Source organism: Tubulanus polymorphus, chromosome 3 (assembly GCF_964204645.1).
Source record: "Tubulanus polymorphus chromosome 3, tnTubPoly1.2, whole genome shotgun sequence".
Lineage (NCBI taxonomy): Eukaryota > Metazoa > Nemertea > Palaeonemertea > Tubulaniformes > Tubulanidae > Tubulanus > Tubulanus polymorphus.
This window is the reverse complement of record NC_134027.1, coordinates 20468658-20494488: the sequence shown is the minus strand read 5'-3', so window position 1 is coordinate 20494488 and position 25831 is coordinate 20468658. Positions and strand designations below refer to the sequence as shown.

The following is a 25831-nucleotide window of genomic DNA, read 5'->3' as shown; positions in this document are numbered from 1 at the left end:
AAAAAAAAGAACAATTTTTGAAAAACATCAGAATTTCTTTAAAAAGCTTGCCGTCACACCTTTCCATGCAATTTTTTGATCCATTAATAAACAGTTGACCCTGGTTTTATTATGCATCAATTTATTCAGAGCCGACTTTGCATACAGAAATAAACTATGTATTCTTTGCCATATTTGTTTACCTAGAATACTGCCACGTGATATGTGGCTCCTATTGTAATGTGGCTCCACCTACTGTATTCAGTAATGAAAAGAAATATAGGTCTGAAGACGTCCATAGATTGCATTGTTCTGCATAACACAAGCATTTGCCGACTAAAAAATGGCTATAAATGACCACAAAAGAGGGCTGGATTGAAGCAAGTAGTCATTGGCCAGGTTCACATCTGACGCATGAAAACTTCACGCTTATTTTTTCAAAGGGTTCAGAAGCATTCCCCGGACAAGTTATCCTCAATGGCGGCATTTCAAAGACTATTCGAGACCATAGTCTTCTGGAGCCGGTTGCATAGTCATGGCTTAGACTTTAGACCAGTCTAAGACCAACTTAGTTCTATAGCCAATCTAAGAACTTAAGACCAGTCTTAAGATTTAAGACCACTTTTGGACTTAAGTCACGACTGTGCAACTGGCCCAAGGTATCATCCTTGAGTTGATTGAGTCACATTTTTATGAATGTTGCGTAACAAAGTGTTTTAGACGCAGGTGTTTCGTAGTCGATCACACACGTATAGGCCTACATACATTTTCTGGGATGGGAGCAGGCCTAGTCGGGCCAGCAAAAACAAGCTCACGAAAAATAATTCTTTGTTTCGGAGTGAATAAGTTTTTCCGAATGAATCAATGCATAATACAGGTGGATCAACAGATCGCTGACGAAATTATGGATCAAACAATTGCACGGAAGGGAGGTGTGACAGAGAGTAGCTTACATACGCAGAGATACACTGTTCAGCAAAGAACCAGGAGGCACAATGAAAATATGCAGGCAAAAAAGTTCTTATTTTCAACACCCATGGATTGGATTTTGGGCTTCTGAATTGTTGTTTAATGATACATGCCGCTATTAAGGTCTAAGATTCTCATTGTTGCAACTGAGTGTTTGCTTTGGATTTTATTCCAGGTCACGCTGGCCAGAACAAAACCACCGAGTCAAAATTGGCCTATGCTTAATTTTTCTAAATTCTCTTCAAAGCCTGCCATGGCTATTAAGATTTTTACAAATCTAAAATCGTACCTTTGAAATCCGATATTTCGAAAAACTTCCTCTTTAACAGAACCTGAAAGGATATGAAAAATATCAAATCATTGATTTTTGTGTTGATCAGTGCGAAGTAAGTTAATTAAATTTCGTTCATCGTATTTGAATATGGCCTTATTGACGCTTTTGATAATAATAGCACTGATGTGACACATGTTTGAAAAATGTATTATCAGCTTGTTAGTGGAATGAATGCATTGTACATGAACTGAATTGAACACGGATATTTCATTTTAGTAGCTGCAAAATCTGTTGCATGGTGATGATGGTTTTTAGATTATCATTCAGCGTTACACAGCCATGACTCGATCCTCGTCAATATTTCCATTTAATAAATATTAGAATAGATATTTCTGGCCTGTCTGAAATATTTGACACGCTCATCATAGTTAACATGATTTTTTTTTCATGAATTTCATTCTTTTTTCTCTCGAGCTTCGTGCACGCACGCAGCAGGGAATAAAGTAAACAGAAATATTCCCCATTCGCCTGTTTTGTGCCCGAGTGTGTGCAATGGCCCAAAACACAACACACAAGTTTACCGAAACAATGTTTTGTGAGGCCTGTTTCATATTTTGGAGCAACGATGTACAAAGTAATGAAACCGGCTAGAAGAGATTTTCTGTTCTGTTATGTTTCAGTATAGCCATGTACATTTGACTTCAGTTTTCACATTAAAACTTTTTGTAAAAGTGTGTATGTATTTCGTAGTTTCGCGCAATTTAAATTCGACTTTCATCGGAGTTCTTTTCAATCCAACTAACACGTTTGAATACTGGTACCACTGAGGCAATATTTGCAGGTTTAGGACTGCTTCCTCCCGAATGAAGGGATGTATGACAACAGCTACTGTCAACCAAGCTCTAACAGGAGCCCTAAGGGGCACTATGGCCAGCCGTCACATTCGCTTTTGATGAATGAAGCAATGGGTACGTGGGTTATATTTCTCAGAATACGCTCCCCGCTTATATAATTTTCACATTACAATCAGATTTTTATAAATAATACAGACAGCATGAAGGAATACCTCAGATCAATCGCTTCCCTTTGTTTTATTGATTTGAATGCAGAATAAAATCGTATTGGATTTGATATAATTTCATTCAATAAAATCAAATTCGATTGGATTTGATTTTTTTTCTTTTGCTCAATAAAATAGAATTCAATTGGATGTGTTGCAGAATAAAATCTGATTGAATTTGCAATTCGAGCACATGGCTGATTAGAATATCAAGGTCATCCATGCAATATGAGTAAAAGCTATTTTACTTGAACCTTGCAAAAATTCGCAAACTGGCAACTACTTCTACAGAACAGAAATTGTAAAGGATGTTTTTTCTAGTGCAAATAAAAATCATTCCCAAAAACCAAATCAACTAAAGATTTTATAGAAATCGATCTTGTAATGCGACTTTATGTCTTAAAATCAAAACCCGGAAGGAAAAGATAAGACGATACTGTGGGTTTACGGGAACACCTGCTGAGTTATGTGGCTAAGCCAATCATAGAGGAGATTGCTTCCTGATTGGTCTCTTAAAACTGATATCTTTGCGTCCAGATTTTCGCGAAAAACCCATAGGCGTCCCCAGGAATTTTCATAGGGGGTTCGAATTAGCATCAATCCAGCATCCAAGCACAATGTCTGGTGTTTGGTGGGCCTTCCCCCAAAAACTTTTATAAAATTGGAGGCTTTAGAAACGTTTTCAAGGTTCTAAATGAATCATTTAGAGGTAAAAGACTAGTCAAATTGGCAAGAAAAATCTTGAACACTGATTACATAGTAACTTGAGAAGTTAGCTATCTCGAAAAGGGGGTGTGTCCGCTACCCCCGCATCCCCCTTGTGGACGCCTATAAAACCTCCTATAAATTTTAAAGGGGTCCTTTCTCAAAACTCAGCTTCCTATTAATGAGAGGATGGATAACACTTGAATGTATGGTTTGTATGAATATATTTTAGTTTTACAGTGAAAAAAGCCTTTCATCTGGAAACCATGCCATTTAAGGCTGGCCTAGGAATTGAAATGCTTTCCGAAGTATTGATTTTTTCATCATGATATGAAAAGAAATTGCTCAATTGAGCCACAATCACATGGAGACAATTTGGCCCATGCCTAATTAGAGAGCATGCTAACGCAAAAACCACTCACTTGATACTAAACAATGCAAAGCAAAGTGAGTCATTTCCGTCATTTGTCTCGCGCTAAAATTTGGCTACGAGATCTGCCCAGCTATTTCTCTGCTTATGTCAGTTACTGTGCCGACTCAACAGGTCACACTATGACAAGCATTTCGAAAGCTTTTATTTCAAAGTATATATGATACCTGATATTTCCAGTTGAAAAGCTATTTCTTTAAGATCTTTATCTTTCTGATTCTTTTAAGCATAGAATGCGCTAGCGACATCATATAGAGGGCCGCTCACACCATAATTCTACCGAAATCATTTGTAAATCATTTGTCCAGTCATCTGCCATGCTGAAGGTTTGGTTTGTGTATGAAAATTCTTGAATTTGAAAGTTTGTGACAATGACGCTAATAGCAGTTACAATTTGCACTATGTGTATATGGTCTCTGATTGGCTGGAATTCTTGCGCTCAGTTCCGTCGCATCACAGCTGTGCTAGGTTGGTTGCACCCGAAAGCAAGTGACGGCCTATGGTAAGCCAGAGTAGAAAATGGGCAACTAGCCTGATACGGCTTGCGAAGGGTCGGCAGGCCTCGGGTTGCCGCCGCAAGCTTGTTTATGTTGAATGGATATGACAGCAACTGGTGGTCTAATGTAGGCCTTTGATGGCCGCTAGTTGCCACTATCGCCTATAAACCCATATGTGTCAGTAGGCGTCCAGTCACTTGTCCACATAAGCCAGCCTTAACAATCTTCCAATTGACTGAAGAACGTAATAAGATTTCCAGGTACAGAAGAGACTCTTGAATAGTTCCCAATGGATGGACAGTCTACTTAGAGGTGAACAGAAGAGTCAATTGAGAATGGGATCATTGATTTTTAGGATCAGGCTCGGGCCAAATTTGGCCCGTGCCTAATTAAAGAGCGCGTTTACACGCAAACCATTCACTCGATACTAAACAATGCTCAAACAAAGCGAAGTGGATCATTTCCGGTACCAGTTGCAATTCAAACGCGATCATTTGTCTGGTGCTAAAATTTGGCCAAATTTGACCCGGGCAAAAAGTGCTCGTGTGATCGTGGCTTTAATTACATATCTTTTAATCTCCAATGGTTTTTCTAGGTCTAAGCAATAACATTATGTCAGGTCACTCACCTCAACAGAGCACAGCTGCGTTAGAGCGGGTTTCAGGCCAATCAGTAAAAGTTTATTGATTTATTGATAAAAATCAAATCGAGAAATTTGAATGAGTTCTACTTCGAATCGAATAGTCAATACCTCCCAATGAGACTACATAATGCAAGAGTGACAAAATGCCAAATACATGCCAAATACCATTATTATGAAAAATAGGCTGCAAAATCCTACAGTTTGATTTGAGTAAAATATAACAGAATCGAGCCACTACATTTTGCCTATAAGTCTTTAACTAAGGTAAATAATACTAACAAAATAACTAGGGGTTCAAGGACACCATGCCCCCTTGAAAAGTGGTTTGAAATGCAGTCACAGAAAACCCATAGGTGCTAATAGAAATAGACAAATTGTATATCATTCAATATTCATTTCTTCCTGGCAAGAAAAAACAAAATTCCCATGGGCAAAGTCTGGTTTACCTTGAAATCTGGGCTCAACTCCGTTTTCTGGTTAAGTAGTTCAGGCGACAAATAACAGTACAGATTAATACGCCAAGGGCAATGTCGAAGAAATATCCTTCGACAATACGACAATCAGAATCATTGTCGAAGAAATTTCTTTCGACAATCTGACAATCAGAAGCATTGTCGAGGAAATATCTTTCGACAATCCGATTATCAGAATCATTGTTGAAGAAATTTCTTTCTATAATCCAACAATCAGAACCATTGTCGAAGAAATTTTTTTGACAATCCGACAATCAGAATCATCGTCGAAGAAATTTTTTTGACAATCCGACAATCAGAAGCATTCTCAATTAAATTCCAGCTAACATTTCCTTATATGAACCTGAAGTTGCTGGGATTGAGTCGCTGCTGGTTAGCGTGGATTACCTTTACATAAAGCTGGGATCGAGGGGCTGTGTGTTTGCGTAGTTAACCCCTATATAAAAGTAGCTGGGATCAAACGACTGGGTGTTTGGGAAGATTACCCTTGTAACTAGGGGTCCAGGGACACCATGCCCACTTGGGAAGTGGTTTCAAATGCTCAACAATCTAACAATTTCAATATTCAAAGCCCCCTGGTGACCATTTACAAAAACCAATGACCTTAAAACTCACCACAATCATAGAACATGTCAGCAGCTACGATTTTGTAATTGATTGTGATAACAAAATATGCCTCGTTACCAATTTAATATGGAAATACTAAGTCATTCTACTATTCAACCCCCCCTTCCCCGGTGACCATATTCAAAACCCAATGACCTCGAAACTTACCACAATCATAGAACATGTCATGAACTACAACTTTGCAATTGATCATGGTAACAAGATATGCCTAGGTACCAATATAATAAGGAAATACTAATTTATTCTACTATTCAACGCCCCCTGGTGACCATATAGAAAAACTTATGTCCTTAAAACTCGCAACAATCATAGATGATGTCATGAGCTACAACTTTCCAATTGATTGCGGTTACAAATAATTCATTAGTACGAATATAATAAAGAAATGCTAAGATATTGTATTATTCAACGCCCCCTGGTGGCCATATACGAATTCCAATTACCTTGAAACTCACCACAATCATAGAACACGTTATGAGCCACAACTTTGTAATTGATTGTGGTATCAAAATACGCTTAGGTATCAATATAATGTGGAAAAACTTTTTCCCACTTACGAATGAGTACTGGTGACACCAAGATGGCCGCCAATTGCGTCATAATTGGCTGATGAAAAATACCTGTCTCAGGTATAAAATATCCCTTTCCAAAGAACACCCATCACAAATTGTAATGAGAAATGGCAAACCAGTAGGAAGCTACAGGACTCAGAATTCGGGCCAAAATTAACATTTTTGGCCACTAAAAAGGTCATAGGACGGCCATCTTGAGTCCGACCGACCCAATTTTTGTTATGCTGATGGGCCCTGGGGGGATTCACATATATCCGAAAGATCAAGGTAATTGATCAAAGCGTCTTCAAAATTTCCCTCAAAAAGTGCTGATTTTAGCGAACAACAATGGCTGCCAGTCGGCCATCTTGATTCTGACAGGGCCAGTTTTTGGGCTGAAGATGTGTCTAGGGTAGATACATGTGTAACCCAAATATCAAGACGTTACCTTGAAGCATCTTCAAAACTTCCCAAATAACTGGATTCCGTCTACGGACGGACGGACGGACGGACAGACGGACGACGGACGAAAAGTGAACGCAATAGCCCGCTGGGACTAAAGTCCCAAGTGGGTTAAAAAGTGGCTGGGATCGAAAGACTGTATGTTGTGATGTCGGATACCGGGCGAGCGGGTTTTAATTTTTATTTAACTTCTTAATTTTCATTAGGGACCTTTTATTACGAGGACGGCATTTGAGATTTTTTTGAGAAACAAGGATAAATAAACTCAAATAGACACATTAAGAAATTAATATTTATTATGTGATTGTCGGATTGTCGATGGAAATTTCCTCGACATTGCTTCATTTTTGATTGTTGGATTGTAGAAGAAAGTTTATCGACAGTGCTTCTGTTTGTCGGATTGTCGAAGATATTTTCGACAATGCTTCTGATTTTCGAAGGAAAGTCTCCGGACATGGGACAAAAACCGCATTATGCAGTTTGTCCCTACGACTATTCAACCAGAAAATGGAGTTGAACCGAGCTTGTGGAGCTTGTTTGACAAGGGCATTGCTTATGAAAAATCTTTTCAAGTCATGACTTCAAAGTTCTATCTTTAAATTGTATTCTATCTTTCTTAAAGAATTATTTTGAGGTTAAATAAGGCCAAAAATATGCATTTGTTTTCGCTCCACATCCAAATTTTTGTAGGGTACTGAATATTTTTTTATCTTGCCTAATAATCAATGACTTATTTCGCTAAGTATTTTCTGTTATTCACGAATGAAGGTACATACGAAATCCATTCCAACCATAAAACTTCGGGCAAAATCTAAGTATGACTTGAAATAAGGCTGAATCATGCGGAATCATAAAATATGCCACTGACAATAACACAGATAGGGACAAGATGTCCCTCAAAAAGTTCTTGATCGGCACGCCGGGTTATCAAAATATCCGGAGCCTAGTAGCTTCAAAAAAAAATTTTAGTGATCTGAAGTATATGATCTGATTAGATGTTTACAATTTACTTACAATTAGGGAGCTGCCAACCATAGGTATGATTCAATGCCAAATCTCGGGTACCAAGTAGGTATCCTTGAAACGCTATATGTCCCAGTAGATATATACCGCTTAATGCGACTAGTATTATCAAAAAAGCTTTCGTCCCGCCTGAAAAAGAAAAAAAAACTTTTCATCAAACTTTTCATGAATTTTGCTGGTATTAGGCCAGCCCTACATCACAAAAGCACAAAAAATTCCCAACTCTTTAAGTGCAATCTCACATTGGGGCCATTATTCCGAGGTTCATGATCTGACCATGAATTTCTCTACCCCACAACTTATTTTCATATTGGTCAGACCAAACGTCATATTGCTCATTCCAATTTTGAGCATTTCTAAAGCTAAGTACAGAGTCTACAGCGTTGAAAGTGTACGGGGCAGTGATCGCTCAGTTTCACAGCTCCTTAGAGCTTCATTTCTGAATCTGTAACTTGTCATAAACTGGTCATTGACTGGCACTGACTTCCAGGGGAAATGAATGGTATTCTCAACGAATGGCAGTTTGGTTTCCTTATATACAAGACCAGCACAGGAGAGCCCAGGCTTAGTTCAAAATTTTAGTTCTATAACCAATCTATACAAACAACTTGTGGCCATTTATGCAACTGGGCCCTGATCCCAGGCGAGATAAGTAAGGGTATTTAATTCATCAATATTCTTAGGCTACGGTAGAACTCACTCACTTTTGATGACAGGGGACTGTCCAGATTTTTGGCGATTAAATAAAATCTGAATTATGTATGAATAATAGTTCACCTAGTTCAAGGCTAAACGGACAAAATAATTCCCCCGAATTCCGAAGAAAATCCGGAATGAAGAATTCAGTGAGTTCGACTATTGTAGATCGTTCCACAACGTTTGCAGTGTTTCTCGAGTAATACGTACCGGGTACTGGTTTTTTCTTTGATACTTGTAAAAACGGCGACGTGAGAAGAAACAATGAGTACGAAGCGGATAACAGGTTGAATCGGAACAAACACGCTGAAAATAAAATCATACAACTATAGATACATAATATATTGTCAGAGGGTATTTTTGTTTAGGAAATTTTTCAAAAAGAAATGTATTTAATCAATCTTTAGTCATCGCATCCTTAGGTTCTCTGCATCAGGAATTAGCTTTTTTACATCCAACCCTTAGTAAAACGCGAAAAAATATGTGCTACCTCCTATACCACAGTGGATGTCAATTCTGATAATTGCTTTGAAACATATTGAGCTAATGTAAAACAAGAAATTCTAAAAATGGGCTTGCTGACATGGTTGTACTGAAAGCTTGCTTGGTGGTTTTGTATTTCTGTAGCAGAATTAATCGAACTTTGAACTGATTACTTGTTAAAGAGCTAAGAGATCGGTTTTGTCTTACATCGTTACATAAAATGTAACACACGGGGACTGGGAATCGGAATGGTTTTATTGTAGACGCGGACCAAGTTAGTGCAAGCTTTTGGATAGTTGTTATTTGAATATTCCAGTGTCTTAACAGAATCTATCATTGTGTTGATAATTGCTAGATTACTTATCGGATTGTGGAAATGATTTTGCATAGAAAAATTTACAGCTGAAAGAAAAAACGTGACTAACTCGAGTGACTTCAGGTGAAGAGAAGCGAACACGAAAATAGATAAGAGCCACCATTTTTTTTTTAAATAATAAAGACATTAAGCAAGGTTAAGTTACATTTCCTTCAAATGAAAATCCACTACGATCATCCGATAAAGTTTATTGCTACCATAGGCTACCGCCCCCTGGCTCTTTGAAGAGACAGGGAACCAGTCTTCAATTCAATTCAGAATTTATTTTACAGAAGAGCGGTTTTTAAGTTTTAGATATTTTAACTGAAAAATATAAATGTTCATACAGAGATTTTACAAATGGCTGCTAACGCAAGCACCCAATGAAAGTAAAAAGAAAATTCAAAGAATTTTTTTTAAACTTGAAAGTAAATGTTTCATTGTCAAATTTTGTGTCAATAAAGAATTAATTGAATTGCCGGCAGCACTATGCCGCGCATAAATACCAATTTCAAGACTGACCACGCACGCTCAACCGAGGTTGGTATGCGCTGCTGAAATAACGAAAACGATCAAATAAAATCATAAAACAATGAAAACGACAACCGTTATAGCCAATATACGAAAGGAACCTAGATTTGGTTACTGCATTAAATGTGTGTAAATATCAGAGCCCAAGAAAGGTTCTAACGAAAGTAATCGACTCCCAAGCAAGTTATCAATCCGTGTAATAGCAATATGGGCTTGCAAGCATGCAAGCCCATGAAAACAAATTTTCTAGGTGATAGTAGATCGGGAGGTTGGGTAGCTACCCACAGAATGAAATTGGTGTGCTACAAACCGGTAGGGAGAAACAGAGCGTGACTGAGCACTAACAAATATCAGCTTCCACAAAGCTGACCACATGATAATAGAACCAACAGGAAACAGGCCGTATCAATTCATCACAGAGTAACCAAGTGTCACAGTTGTTTTTTAACAGATGACCTGATACATCTAGTAATTCATGCTACTTGAAATACTCAGATGTGATTCAATTAACGTTTTTCCTGATAAAAGGATACAGGAAATGCACTGCTAATGATATCTTGTTGAATAATATCTGAGTGACCAGCTGAAATCTAAGCAGTAATGTTGCCAGAATATTTTGAGTTCATATGAATAAGTTCATAATGCAAAATTTGATCAATCAATTAATGTATCCTGTTGATTCTGTTTTCAAATCGCTTGTGGTCAGCTTTGCACCAGTAGAGATTGGACCGAGTTTAGTCACACTCGGTTTCTCCCTATCTGTTCATCACACATCAATTATTTTTTGTCTGTAGCTTTCCAAAATCCTCCTAAAATTTGGCTTTATATCTGTCTTCAACTGAAGTTATGGGCCATTTTCTGTGGGTCTTGTTTTTTATGAAACTCTCTGTATAGCCTGGCTTGGTTAGATAGGATGTAGCCACAACCATCAAAATATCCTGACATTCCCTGGCCTTGAAACTGATACATTCATATAAGAATATCATTTTCGAGGCAAATCAAGGTATTGCCTATTTAACTTGATTTAGGAAAGATTCCTTAGTTATCACCTCCCAGTACGAATGATGTGTCCCATAAATATGAATAACTCAATTTACCTCATTTCATCACTACTGAGAGGTTGAAGATAACTGCGTAACTATTTCGAGATCGCATGAATAAAAATGTGGACGTGTAAAACAAATAGCTGGGAATGCGTCTGCTTAGGTGCAAATAGTACTAGTAGGCCTATATGTTCGAAGAGGTGTTTCTACATCACAACTGAAGTCACTATAAGCTACGAGCAATCCTGATTGTTCGTAGCTATAGGAAACTATGTGACAGCAACTTAACAGTACAACCCCACCGTCTCTCAGCAATTAGAAATTTTCCGAGACCCTGCCACATTCCTTCTTTTCATTCATCAACAGTTGACGCGGATTTAAGTGTTTCATCCGACTGACTAATGGGCTTCAGTCATCTCTGAGAAATCAGAAGGCAATGGTTCACCAACAGCGTGACCGACTGTCGGAAAATTAGGAATTTGAATTAAAATGTGGGTTTAGGCCCTATCTATTAAAGATTCCGATCAAACGGAAACTGTCGTATGATTTCATGTTTCAGAGTGGACAAGAAGCTCAGTCTAAAGACAACTCGATGACAACAGAAAATGGCAGAATACCATGCCTAAATATGCGGCCATCAATGTGTTCAATATTGAGGCTTCCTCCTTCAATTATGGCATTGTGGATTCCTTTTGTGATGGATTTCATCCCACATTTAATTTAGGCCTAGCTCAGGTCGCATGAAATCCGCCCCCATCATCAAATTTTTATCATAAAGATTTAAAATCGTAAAGAGTGATCGCAGACGAGTTGCAAGCACGGATCGTAAGCCAATCGGACATGTTCTATATTTCTTATGTGACCTGAATTTACTTAGGCCTAAGATCTAATCTAAAGGTCGTAGCTTATAAACAGTGATATGCACATCGTATGATTAGCTTTGCCTTTCGGTTCAAAATGATCATGGATTTGACCTCATAATGTGACATAAGTGTTCTTAAGACCAAAATCCCAGACAAATGAATCGGATCTTAGTGTGATCTGAATCTAATAATTTCTCAAATTATATGAACATTGAATGAAAATTGTGTTTTCCGTGAACCCTAAAGATCAATCTGAGTTAAACAAAGTAAACTGGACTGCCAACGTTTGAAAAGTGCTTTCAGTAACAAATCAAAATTTTTTTCAGTAACCTTTCATCGATGTTCAAATTTATCAGAATTAACAGGAGCACCCTCAGTAACATCTTTCATATTTCTTCATATAAGTATATATGGTTTCATACCATATGCTGCGTTCACACTAGGATTTCAGTACGGTACTAAGCGTTCACACTAGGAAATTATTCAAGGCCTATTCGCGGCTTATTCAGTTCCGTACTGAAATACACGGCTTTTTAAGCGCGGAATGCGATTCAAATGCCGAAAACCCGATCTCAGTACGGAACTGAGCTGACCGCGTTTTTTATGTAGTGTGAATGCAGATTCGGCGCTTAGCTAGCCGCAAATTTACATCCCGGTAATAGAAACACTAAACACTAATTACACTCCCCTCTATAGGCACACTGGGTGCCTACTATACTGGGCTTACTAAGTGCCGAATTGCCGACATGTAGTGTGAACGTAACTGGCTGTTTGGTGAATACAGCACCAGCGAAGTATGGTAATTCGTAAGCGCCGAATCTAGCGTGAACGCAGCTAATGCTAGACTCAATGCAATCGTGTTTGAATCACTCCCCGGGAGAATGACGCATACACAATACGTACCTCCTAACAGAAACAGGGGTAGAAGCACCCGAACTACTACAAATACAGCGATGAAATTCGTCATTTTTGTTGCCGTTGTTGTCCTCGATATCCGGGGTACAATAAATCCATCTCCCACTACGAGTGCACGTCGGGGAAATTACGCAATCGTGAAGTGACGATAAGTTCTCACGGACGCTGGATTCAAATGCAGCAACACACAATTTTACGCCATCATTAACACTCGTCCATCCTTTAAACTGAAATGTATAAAATGATTCCCATCGATAATCTTTGACATTTTACTAGTGCAAGAGTCGTTATACGATACAATTCCAACGTGCTCATTGTTCGTTTTATGGCACCCCCAACTTAACATCTTAACAGAATCAGTCTTTTTTCCCTCCAGAGATGTAACACCAGAGCTGATACTACTGTCGGTCACACATGCTCTCCGTGCAACGTTTTGGTCTGTGATTTCGTTAATAATCAATTGATCTGTGAATATTATGTATCAATTTGTTCAGCAAAATATTTGCATTCAGAAATAAATTGGCATAAATTTGTGTTTTCAACTATTGGCGATTGTTTACCTAAAAACAACGGCTTTTGCGGCCCCTCACGTGGCGCCACCTACTGTATTTTGTTATGCCAATGAATTGCTAATGAGCAGTTTATCAACATCATGTGTGTGTATGCTGAGTAAACTATCACTCATTCAAGAAAAAAAAAACTTCAGCAAAAATTCATCAAAATGGCGTACGATTCAGTGAAGCCAAATTTACAATGTTTACGGCCTGACAGTGTTTTAATAACGTTGATTCATCAAATAAAGAGGGCATTTTTAGATCTAAATGATCATAAGGATATTTGATTGATTTCACCAGACATTGCCGTAACATAAGAATGATATTCAAATTTTAGAAAAGAGCGTGGAATCAAAAAAATAACTAAATGAAGACTTTTTACAGTAGACCTTGCGTAACTCAGATCTTTTGGAACCACTTTTTGGAATATAAATTTACAATGATTGATCCCAACTATGACTACAAGCTTGAGTGGGGGCAACACTGCGAAAGCATTATGCAAGGAAAAAGGGTGTGGGCATAGCGGAATGCGTCAAAACAGTCAAGCTGACACTGTATATTTGTAAAACAATTTAGTGGAGGTGGGAAAAAAATACTGCGAATAAAAGCATCATTAGAGGCAATTCATGAAGTGCATACGCAATTTACAAATACAGCAGGGAATCGGCCATTTGTTTTTTAAACACAACACATTATGTGCATTAAACATGTGTTAAGAGCAGAGGGGAAGGAAATCAATAAGTTATTCCAAAGTGGACAAGTTTCTCCACCCTGATTTAACGATGAAATTGAAAAATGATTATTAAATTTTGAATTCAAGGATTGAGAATCATTAATATCATAATGAATAGATTGTTCTTTAAAAATCTTAATCTTGAGATCACAAGACCTACCACATTTCTCCTACACTAAGATCTGAAAATATCGTGAGCCTGCTAGATTTCCTCACTCACAGGGACTTGAACCTAATGACAATGAGACTCTGCCGCATTCCTACCTCACAGGGAATTTAACCTGATTGGTACCATGAGATCCTGCCACATACTTTTACAGGGATTTCAACAGGGTGAATTCCTTCCTCACCGAGTTCATGCACCATGAGACTCTGCCATATTCCTCCCTCAAGAGGATCTGAACCTGATGATATTGTATGAGATTGCTACCTCCCTCACAGGGATTCGAACCAGACTAGAAGATTTTGCCACATTCCTCACTGACTGGGGCAGTCTTGTGATGTCCCCACGGAGGATGACGATGATTTTAGTTGCCAAGCACCGGGTGAAATGGCATATCTAGAGCGGCTGAATCTGATGTGATAGGCAACTAAAGTTAGTGAAACAGTGAGTCCAACGCGCATATGAATATGCATATATTCCCATTGATAGCGAAACACAAAGCAGCTACTCTGTATTATATCAACTCATCATGAACTTCGGGATGAACTTGCCAAATCGAATTACATGCTTTTATCTGTAGCCCCCTAGCGATTACACCACGAGAATGACTGTATGTTCTAATCTATTTAACAAATCAATTACCGGATAGTAGTTTATAATTCATCGGCAATTAAATGAATCTGTTGACACAAAAAGCAACCCAAAGACATTTATTTCGATCAAATATATAATGCCAAGCGCACTAAGCGAGTCAACATATTTAGTGTTTACGCGTTTTCATGTTTAATCTTATCGTTATTGGGCGCACAAAGGGAGAAACAATGAAACAAACCTGTGTTCACAGCGAGCAGTGCGGGCGAGTGGTTAGGGCATTCGATCTCCGAAACCCAGGTTGCGCGTTTGAATCCCGTGCATTACCGCAGCGTCCCCAGGCAAGACACATATCATTAGACGGGTCTAAACTAGACCGGTCTCATTTGGAATGGTCTAAATTGGACCGGACCAAATTTAGACCGGTCTTAATTTCGTCGTGTGAACGCGCCTAATGATCATGGTTATATTATCGGTGTTACCACATTACATCATTCAGCTGTCATCATACAGATCACAAAAAAATTTCAGTGTTTCGTGAAGAATTTTCCGGGAAACAGGAGCACAGCACACAGTCACAAAAAGCCAAAAAGGTATCGGTTAGCAGTGTTGATAATAAAGCGATCAAAATAATCCTTATTCGCTGCTTCAGTTTTGGACGATCACCGCAATATCCAGAATCTTAATATATATATATATATATATATATATATATATATATATATATTATATATATATATGCTTGTAATTTCAACATTTCAATGAAAGGGTTATAGATTTAGTGAAAAGTTTGCCTGGGACAGACGCAATATTAGCTCGCATTTGGGCGGCTTGAGACCAGAATGAGACCATCTCAGAAAAGCTTACCTAACGGCGTGGGACCAGTCTTTAGCGTGACGCCTATTTTCGGACTTAAGTAGCGACTGAGCCCAAGTCAAAACCAGGAACCCATTATCTACAGTCACTAAAAGATTATTCATTGGCTGACAAAAATCTCTTTAATGGGATTTCTCCCGATGTCACAGAATTACGCCTGTGCCATAATTTCACATTTCACAAACATTTTGCAGTGCAGGTGAGAGAGGGAACATGAAAAATGCATAACTTTTGTCAGTACTATGTTTCAGAAGAGTAGTATTATGAAATGAGGATTTTACACTATAGTTTCAATGTCAGATGTATATCTTATGATTATCAGTAAAATAACAATTGTAGTAGATATTCTATTGATTTAGTAATTACCAACTTTGGAGAAAGATAATTAATATCATCATAGTTCTGAATAGTATATTGTAAGTTTGGCACTCTCTCACATGTCAGTTTTACGCTTATGTCAACTCTAGTCATCACTTATAAATATCTAATTAACATTTTTGAGTTCACAAAGTCCAGTCTAGTTCAGAATAGATCAGAACCGGGCCGACCTGCGAGTCGTGAGCTTTGACATACATCAAATAAATAATATTCACGTCAGATCATCGAAAATATACTAGTTAAGCCTGGCACACACGAGGCAATTTTTAGTCGCCTGTTGCTGCGACCGATTTGCAAGCAACCGATCGCTTGGTGTCGCCCGTGTGCTACAACTGGAGATGGACAAGCGATTATCTTTCCTGGCAAACATCTGTATCATGTGACTTGTCAAGATGGCCACGCTACAGCCTCGACTGGTGCCGTATTTGGTTAAATCACATGATAATTATTCGCTCTCTCATTGGCTAGTTGATGAGTCGCTTGTCGCTTGGTGTCTCTAGCTACCGCACACGGGCAACTCCCGAGCGATCGCCGAGCAATTTCTCGGCGACAAGCAATTTTCCATCGCCCAATATCAAACATGTTTGATATTGGACGACACGGAGCAATTCCTTTCGACAACGAGCAATCGCTGTCGCCCCTTGCCGCAGACGAGCGATTTTTTCGTTAAGACGCCGAGCAATTCGGGCGGTTGCTCGAGAATTGCTCGAAACTGTCGCCCGTGTGCGCCGGGCTTTAGTATTCTCCTCGTCTGGATTCGGATTTTAAGAGACGTGTGACAAAGGATCGCTTCCGATAGCAGAGCACACCTCTTTAATAGTCTCTCTACAACATAAGCACGGTATCAACTGGTCGACCAGCGCGAAGGTACAACCTTTCGGCTGATCGTGGAATTGGACGAAAACACAGTTTACGTCGATTCGTTTCAGTAGTCACAATAATCTCCATTCACATGTGAAGTACATAGTAGAACGGCGACAACTGATTCTCAGTAAACTTCTAAAATTGTCGAGTTGATAAATTGCATCATTTTTCGTTTTGAATTAAGGTATTAATTCATAAAAATGTGGTTAGCCTACTTGGTACTGGTCAAACAACATGACATGCCAAACAGCGCAATTCATAGCCTCGATCACATAAGCATTTTTAGCCCGGGTCAAATTTGGCCCTGAAAAATTGTTCACACAGGTGCCTAATGGGCCCGCGCCTGTTTGGCCCAGGCCAGATTTGGCCGGACCAAAAACGTCGGACCAGGCCTGAGCCAAATTTTAGCATCAGGCAAATGATTGCGTTTGAATTGCAACTAGTACCGGAAATGATCCACTTCGCTTTGTTTGAGCATTGCTTAGTATCGAGTGAATGGTTTGCGTATGAACGCGCTCTCTAATTAGGCTTGAGCCTGATCCGTGTCTGGGCCATATCGTCTCCGTGTGACCGCAGCTTATATATCTAATGCAAAATTGTCAAATCATTTTGTGTCTGAGGCCTCATATAAAAGACATCAACAAATAAATTAACCCGGTATTCTGTACCACAATAGTTTTTTTAACCGTAATTTGTAGTGACGTATAAGCCCATGAGGGCAGGGTGTTAAAATAATTGTAAACAAACAAAAATGAATATATATCTTATACACATGCCACTCTAGGCCTAATAAAGATGTCATATACTATATCAAAGTCAAATTTGTCATTTCTAAAAATAATCATTCATAAGTCAATATCATATCCTTCTGAGTTTCATATTTCCTTTCAAAACCCGGAGCTGAATAATGTAGAATGTGAGTTCAGATTTCTATTAATCTGAATTAATTTCATCCAAGCAGGTTAGATTGCATGTGATTTCTTATGTCAGAATACAACATATTTTTGATATTTATACAAAAAGTAGGTAACTGATCATTATTTGCTGGAACCTAAATTGTTGTTTGTTTTTGGTGAAACAATGCTTTAGCCTACTAGACACAAATAAACATTCACCATTAGAATATGAAATCATGGCAGTCACGATGTTTAATTTCCTGTGATACAAGTACTGCAGAGTTGCATCAGTTGTCTCATAAGCCTTCATAAATGGTTGACAGGAATCCAGGTAATAATGCCTGAGGTAAAAATACCATCTAGGAAATAATGCCAATGGTAAAAATGCCAGAGGAAAAATCATTCCATAGGTAAAAATGCCAGAAGGAAATACAGTTTATTTTGCAAACCTGGGAATTCAATAACATTGGACATGATAATCTTATTTACACTAGATTTTGCATAGGCTTATTGTAATTTGAATGTACAGTTTAAATATAATATTGTAGATAATTGATTATAGTGAATCATCAATACTTTATATAAAAAAGTCAAGACTTGGGCAATCAAAACATGGGAATATATTAAAATATTCATGCTAGATGACATTCAGATGCAACAAACATGCATTTCTAGATTATTGGATATTGAAAAATGAATTCATTGTTTCATGTAAGATCCATGAATTTCCTGTTGTAATTTATAATATCAAATCAACAATTTGGCCTAAAATAATAGTTTGCTAGTTTCTTGCAAACTATCACATCAAATCAACAATGAAACGAATAGTTCAAGATCAAGATTTCATGCGGTAGTTTTCTTATGATGAATCGAATCCAAAGTTTCGTTAGCATTAAATCAAAATATACGGGTTATTTTCAAATACGAATATACCGTGCATTTTTTCACCTTTGGCATCATTGCCTATGGAATTTTACCTCTGGCATTATAACCGCATATCGGTCGACAGTCTATTTATTGTCAGGTAGAGGCACATTTTTTCCATTTTTAGAGGCACTTGAGGGCCTATTTTTTCGCATGATCGCTGCAAATTCATGAATCGCCAAAAAAATCAAAGTGCCATTCACAGCGTCAGCTGATTCAATCGCCCGGATAGTCGATTTTCATCCAACCAATAGGATGCGTTGTCGATATCACGTGATTTGACTAAGTTTAGAACAGACCATCTGTTTGTGCATGAATAGAAACTGCTTTAATTGCCCATCAATCACAGTGTTGCATCTAGCTGGACTAGTGATACGAAGGCTGGCTTATGTCCACTAGCAATGCGATGCCTACCGACGCAACTAAGAGCAACTGTGATCGCAGCCCAGCTTATGTTGACTGCGCTCCGATTCGCAGCAACTGAGGCCGACTATCGGGATACGAGATCCTCCCAGTTGCTTCCCCGCTTATGTCGGTTACGATTACTGGTAACTGCAACGGCTCAGATGGTCACGTGATGAGCATTTTCAGGATAAATTAGATTTATTTTATAAATTAGATTTTTTGAATTATTGGGAAATATGTTTCTATTAGAAAAGCTATTTCTTTAAGATCTTTATGTTTACATTTAGAAATACTTAAATTTGAAAGTTTATGACTAATTACGAATGACGCTAACTAGCGGTCATAATTTGTACTATGTATATGCGGTCTCTTATTGGCTGGAACCATTGCGCTCAGTTCCGTCGCGTCGCAGATGAGCTTATGTCGGTTGCGATCGAAAGCAACTACCGTAGGCCAGAGTAGAACATGGGCAACTAGCCTGATACAGCTTGTAACGAGCCGGTAGGCAAGCTGGCTTATGTCGAACTGATAGCTGCCTTATGTAGGCCGCTAGTTGCCCCTAATTGGTGATAAACCTAGTTGCGTCGGTAGGCGTTGCTTTGCTTGTCGACATAAGCCAGTCTTAACACTAAAATCCTAAAACTCTGTGAACGCACAGCATTGATTTGGTTCATTCTAGGCAAGGGGCCGTGCATAAAGTACGAACGCTTGACCCCAGGGTATCATTAATCCCCCCTCCCCATGTACATTATCGGTACGTTTTGTTATAATGCCCCTTGCGTAAACTTCTATAATTGACCCGACTCCCTTTAAAAGTTAACTTTTCCGGATCCATGGTTCAAAAAAGACAAAATTCAACACCATTTATCAGAGCTCCAACGCCAATGAACGTATTGACGAAGTGAAAGACAGAGAGTGGGGAATTCCCAGGAAATCACAACAAATATAAGGGATGTTTGTAAACATCACACATTGTGTTTCCTGCACAAAGTACATACGTGCACAAGTATGTACGCCTTGAGCTCACCCTCCCATCCCCCATATGCTTTTGTACGGATTTCTAATAAATTACCCATTCTCCCCTAAGAGGGTACATACTAAATGATCAGTCCCCAATGACCTTGAAACTCACCACAATCATGGAACATGTCATGAACTCCAACTTTGCAATTGATCATGGTAACAAAATATGCCTAGGTACCAATCTAATAAGGAAATGCTAAGTTATTCTATTATTCAACACCCCCTGGTGACCATATAGAATAACTAATGTCCTCAAAACTTACCACAATCATAGACGATGTCATGAGCTACAACTTTGCAATTGATTGTGGTTACAAAATATGCATAGGTACAAATATAATATAGAAATACTAAGTTTTTATATGATTCAACGCCCCCTGGTGACCATAGGCCCCCTATACAATAACCAATGACCTTGAAACTCACCAAAATCATAGAACACGTCATGGGCTACAACTTTCCAATTGATTGTAGTAACACAATATGCTTAGGTATCAATATAATGTGGAAAAACTTTTTCCCACCTACGAATGAGTACTGATGACACCGAGATGGCCGCCATTTGCGTCATAATTGGCTGATCAAGAATACCTGTGTCAGGTATAAAACATCCCTTTCCAAAGAATACCCATCACAAATTGCAATGAGAAATGTCAAACCAGTAGGAAGCTACAGGACCTAGAATTCCGGCCAAAATTGACATTTTTGGGCACTAAAAAAGGTCATAGGACAGCCATCTTGAGTCCGATCAACCCAATTTTTATTATGCTGATGGGCCTTGGGGGATTCACATAGGCTATATCCGAAAGATCAAGGTAATTGATCAAAGCGTCTTCAAAATTTCCCTCAAAAAGTTAAAAAATGTGTAAAAAGTGTTGATTTTGGCGAACAACAATGGCTGCCAGTCGGCCATCTTGATTCTGACAGGGCCAGTTTTTGGGCTGAAGATGTGTCTAGGGTAGATACATGTGTAACCCAAGTATCAAGACATTACATTGAAGCGTCTTCAAAACTTCCTAAAATAACTGGATTCCGTCTACGGACGGACGGAAGGACGAACGGACTATGGACGAAAAGTGAACGCAATAGGCCGCCGGGACTTAAGTCCCAAGTGCGCTAAAAACAAATCATGAATGAATATCGTCATTGATTTAGAATGTTGGTATCAGCCGTAGCCGTGTTATGTGGGGCCGCGTTTCATACCCACCCACTTTACCCAGATTCCTCCTAAATCGATCACGGAGCACCTCCAATGTATCCGAGATGCTAGAATTCCTGAAATGGCCCACCCTGGAGAAACGTAGACGTGACGCTCGGCTAACGCTCATGTACAAAACCATAGATGGCCAAGCAGCCATCAACCCTGGAATTCTAATCAACCGAACAAGGCATACTCGAGGACACGACCTTCAGACAACCCCATTGCCGAACTGATGTAAGATATCCTTCTGGCCACATACAATAGTAGACTGGAATGCGCTCCCCCCGAAAATAATCTCAGCATCGTCCGTGGAGGTCTTCAAACTTCAAACGTGGCCTCTGCGACCTATCATAGGGCACACATACTCTATATTGTACATAGTGTATACATTTACTACTATACTCTGAGGAACTTTACTATTAGTTGTCGAATAAACACTATAATCCATGTATACAGTAGATAAATGCAGAAAACCCACACTAAATCTAAATCTAAAATAAAAAAACTTTTTATTATACAGGGATACTGGGGTTGGTCATTGATACTGGTTACCGCTATATTCATTCACTATCAATTGTGACAAGTCCCTGTGAACAGTCATCCTTATTACCGAGATGACGTATTTTACCGAGATGAACCGAGATCAAACGAGATGACATGAAATATAACATATTTATTTATTCCTTATCGATTTTAACACTGGAAGTCATATTATATCAGTAATAAATGCCTGCTGGAGTAATATTTTACATATTTTGTCGGATATTTTTGTAGGAAAATAACTTTTAATTTTACCGAAATGAGATCGTCGATCAATCAAATTCAATGAAATTTTATTGCTAACCGAGATTACGTATTTGAAGTCAAAATTTTTTTTACGAAATATCCAGAAAAATATGTAAAATATGACTCCAGAAGGTATTTATTACTGATATAACATGATTTCAATTGTTAAAATCGACAAGGAACAAATAAATATGCTATATTTCATGTTATCTCGGTTGATCTCGGTAAATTTTCACCCAGTCCTGGCAGTGTGGCTGTCTCCACAGTGTATCTACGTTGCTCTACGATCCTGTGTTCTGTGGTACATCAGAGTAGACACTAAGATTCTTGGTGAAGGTAAATTACGTCATCTCAGTAATAAGGATGACCCCTGTGAATATTGCAAGTCAGAATTCTACTGTACAATCACATACAGGTTACAACAGCGTATTACATATAGCCAATTGGAAAAATAGCGTTTATTAAAATAATGCCGCATTGCCATTGGCAAAATATATCCACTTCCTTATTCTGTTACAAAACTTGGCCTTGGGTCGGTATTCAAAGCCTTACTCAGCGTTATGCAAAGTTGTCAGCGCCTCAATGTGCGGTATCGTCATTTCATACGCATTGATCTCAACTATGAAAGTCTAGAAATGACAACTTACCCCTTAATTTATTCTTAATTCAGCGATTTAGCAGGATCTCGAACCAGTGATAAGAATCATATCAAACTGCAGAGTGCGCACGGGGCCGTGCGCAGGAGGCCGCGCGCAGGGGGCCGCTTTAATAAAGTGAAAACCACACGATATTATTTACGAAACGGCAATACATATACATAGTAGTATGCGATATGAAACTACTCCTACTTCTACCAATTAATCAAATGCATAACCACCATCAACCAGTTTATGATTTTACCATCGAGATGCGCATAAAATGGTACACTAAGAACAGTATACAGAGTATATATTATTTATCAAAATACTCCGCCGAATCTACGAATTTTTATCTATCTGCTGCTGCTGCTGCTGGAGAGGCGCGCAGGGGGCCGCGTGAATTTTTATCTATCTGCTGCTGCTGCTGCTGGAGAGGCGCGCAGGGGGCCGCGTTTGTTTTGCCTTTGCCTATACATTTCTATATACATATTACACAACAATCATGTGACACGTTTAAGTTTTAAACTAAGTCCTTAGTGGATTAAATTAGGAGTTGCGAAGTTTCATTGCAGCTCATAATAAATCCGCAAACACTAATTGTGACACGTTTACATAGTAGAATTTTCATTTTACTGACATTAGATAAAAGATAAAAGTCTAGTCCAAAGATGGCTGTCTATATGTTGGTGTTAAAATTTCGGATTGCTAATTTCTACCTCACCACTATCTAATTTACTATGTTTATTCCCGACACACTAACTACAGACTCGCGATGTCACTGAGATCAGCGAAGTGTGTCTGGCCATTGATATACGTTGGACAATCTCCACCCACCGTCTGCACCCTGTTATTTAAACGTGAATTTCTTCTAACCCACCACACTTCCCACTCACGTGCGTGCACGCTCACGATTTTTTGTGGAATATTTGATTCGAGATGGAAAATGGATTTTGAAATGGAAAACTCAGAGAGAAATCAGGTAAGCTGTTTTATTTCAATCAACTGTATGCCTTTTGTGAATATTTACACACAATTGTTATCAAGCAATCCGTGAAATCCTCAATCGATCTGTTCAGGAAGTATAAGAAAAAAGAAAGATTTAGCATAAAATATTTAGTATACAGTTTCTCCAAAAACCTTGTTGGATATGTGCGCAGGGGGCCGCGTTTTAATTGTTTTAATAGTTTTACTTGTCTTCTGCTGGATATGTGCGCAAGGGGCCGCGGTTTAATAGTTTTACTAAGTTTTACTTGTCTACTGCTGGATATGTGCGCAAGGGGCCGCGGTTTAATAGTGTAAATAGTTTTACTTGTCTTCTGCTGGATAGGTGCGCAGGGGGCCGCGGCTTAATAGTTTTACCATAGTTTTACTTGTCTACTGCTGGATATGTGCGCAGGGGGCCGCTAGATTTCTATTTGATTCTGAACTAATAGTTTTACTAAGTTTTACTTGTTTTCTGCTAGATAGGTGCGCATGGGGGCCGCGGTTTAATAGTGTAAATAGTTTAACTTGTCTTCTGCTGGATATGTGCGCAAGGGGCCGCGTTTTAATAGTTTTACTAAAATTTACTTGTAAATTTCTGCATTATTGCTAAAAAATCATCGTTTCGTCTAGCATCATATACCAGTTCTCACTTTACAATACCCGGCCCCCTGCGCACCCATTGAGCGCAGGGGGCCGCAGCGGCCCCCTGCGCACTCTGCAGACAGACCCCACTCAGTGATAAGCGCTAATAATCCATTTCCTGATTCTAGTTTACAGTACTACGTCTCGGTGGCACCACCTCCCGGATCACCACCCATTTTCCAGCGGGTTCGATTGCTTCGGTTTTCGTCGATAAAGTTCATGATCAAGTTCAAATTTATTTCACGGAAAGCATGAGTTCGGTAAGAAGGGTACAATCAAAGAGAAAATGTGATTGATCCCACTTTGGAAGATAGGGCACATTCATTAGGTAGAATGCACAGGTAATAGGTGAGACCCTATTCTAAACTGAAAAATGCTATCCACAGAATTATCATCTAGTTGATTAATATTCTCAAATTTAATATTGTTTTTGTATTCCCTGAAATTAATATATAATAGATTTAATGATTTTGTAAATCGTCTCTGTGCATACTGGTCACGCAGTTGTCTTAGATATTTGGAGAACGCCCTAGAACTTTACATAAATTGTTGATTCTATATAGGACAGATCGCAGTCATCAAAGGTTTGTTTAATACTGGAAAACCAGGGCTAGTATATCTAGTCATTTAGATACAAATTTCGGGAAATTTGAAAGAGGATTGCATTAAGTTTAGATTGTTTGCCAGATACTGTTTTACACCAACAATTAATCATTCTACGCTTTACCTCTGCTAACACCGATGAATTATGAGAATACTTCGTTACCTTCATTAAAATTTTGCAAATCAAGTTCAAAAGATTCGAATGTGTCCGATAAGGTAGTTTAGGTAATTTTCTAACGGCTTTACGCCATGCTGTAAATATACAGCTGATATTATGGTAGAGTAATCCCACAAAGTACAACCATACAAGGACATACAATATGTTTTTAGCAATTGATATCTCATATCAAAGTTAAACATAGAAAAATCATAGGAAACTCGATCAACACGCGTTAGAAAATCATTAACACTATCAGCTATAGAGTTCGTCAGTGAATTGTTTCCCACATACGTCCCCAGATATTCAGCATTGTCTGAAAATTGAAGAACATTATTATGATACAGATGCCGATTATGTTCATGGAAAAATAAAAGTACTGTTTTATTTACATTAAATGCTAGTTTATAGTCTATAGAGAACTGCTCACAGATATGAAGCATGTGCTGAACAGCAAAGCGACTTGGGGCTAAAAGTATGACATCATCAGCGTAAGCAATGGCACCACAGAATACACTATCAATATGGCAGCCATATCCAGATTCTTTAACTTTAATGAGTAATAGATCTGAATATAAATTTAAGAAATTTAAATAGAAAAAAAAATGTCAATTTATATAAAATATAAACTCCTTTTTACTTACTCTAAGATACCCCCTGACCTTTTCGGATATAGCTGGATTCCCAAAGAATAACCGTAGATTCCATACCAGTTATAGGGAATATGGGGGTTCATACCAAAGGTCGAACAGTCGAGCACACTCTCCCCTTCAACCTTTGATATGAACCCCCATATTCCCTATTACTCCCAATAATTTCATATAAATGAACATT

At 38.5% G+C, this 25831-nt stretch overlaps 1 protein-coding gene across 8 annotated transcripts in view; it reads right to left on the bottom strand.

The window, feature by feature from the left end:
• LOC141902736 (piezo-type mechanosensitive ion channel component 1-like) overlaps positions 1 to 22674 on the bottom strand; it is a 107693-nt gene extending 85019 nt beyond the window's left edge. For all 8 annotated transcript variants that reach the window (XM_074790591.1, XM_074790593.1, XM_074790592.1 and 5 more), the window contains exons 1-5: positions 22621 to 22674; positions 12568 to 12806; positions 8600 to 8695; positions 7685 to 7822; positions 1238 to 1280 (exon numbers count right to left, since the gene is read on the bottom strand). In XM_074790591.1, the coding sequence (XP_074646692.1) occupies positions 1238 to 1280; positions 7685 to 7822; positions 8600 to 8695; positions 12568 to 12631 (341 nt within the window). In that variant the 5' untranslated portion in view covers positions 12632 to 12806; positions 22621 to 22674. The remainder of the gene's footprint in view (positions 1 to 1237; positions 1281 to 7684; positions 7823 to 8599; positions 8696 to 12567; positions 12807 to 22620) is intronic.
• Positions 22675 to 25831: the final 3157 nt, after the last annotated feature.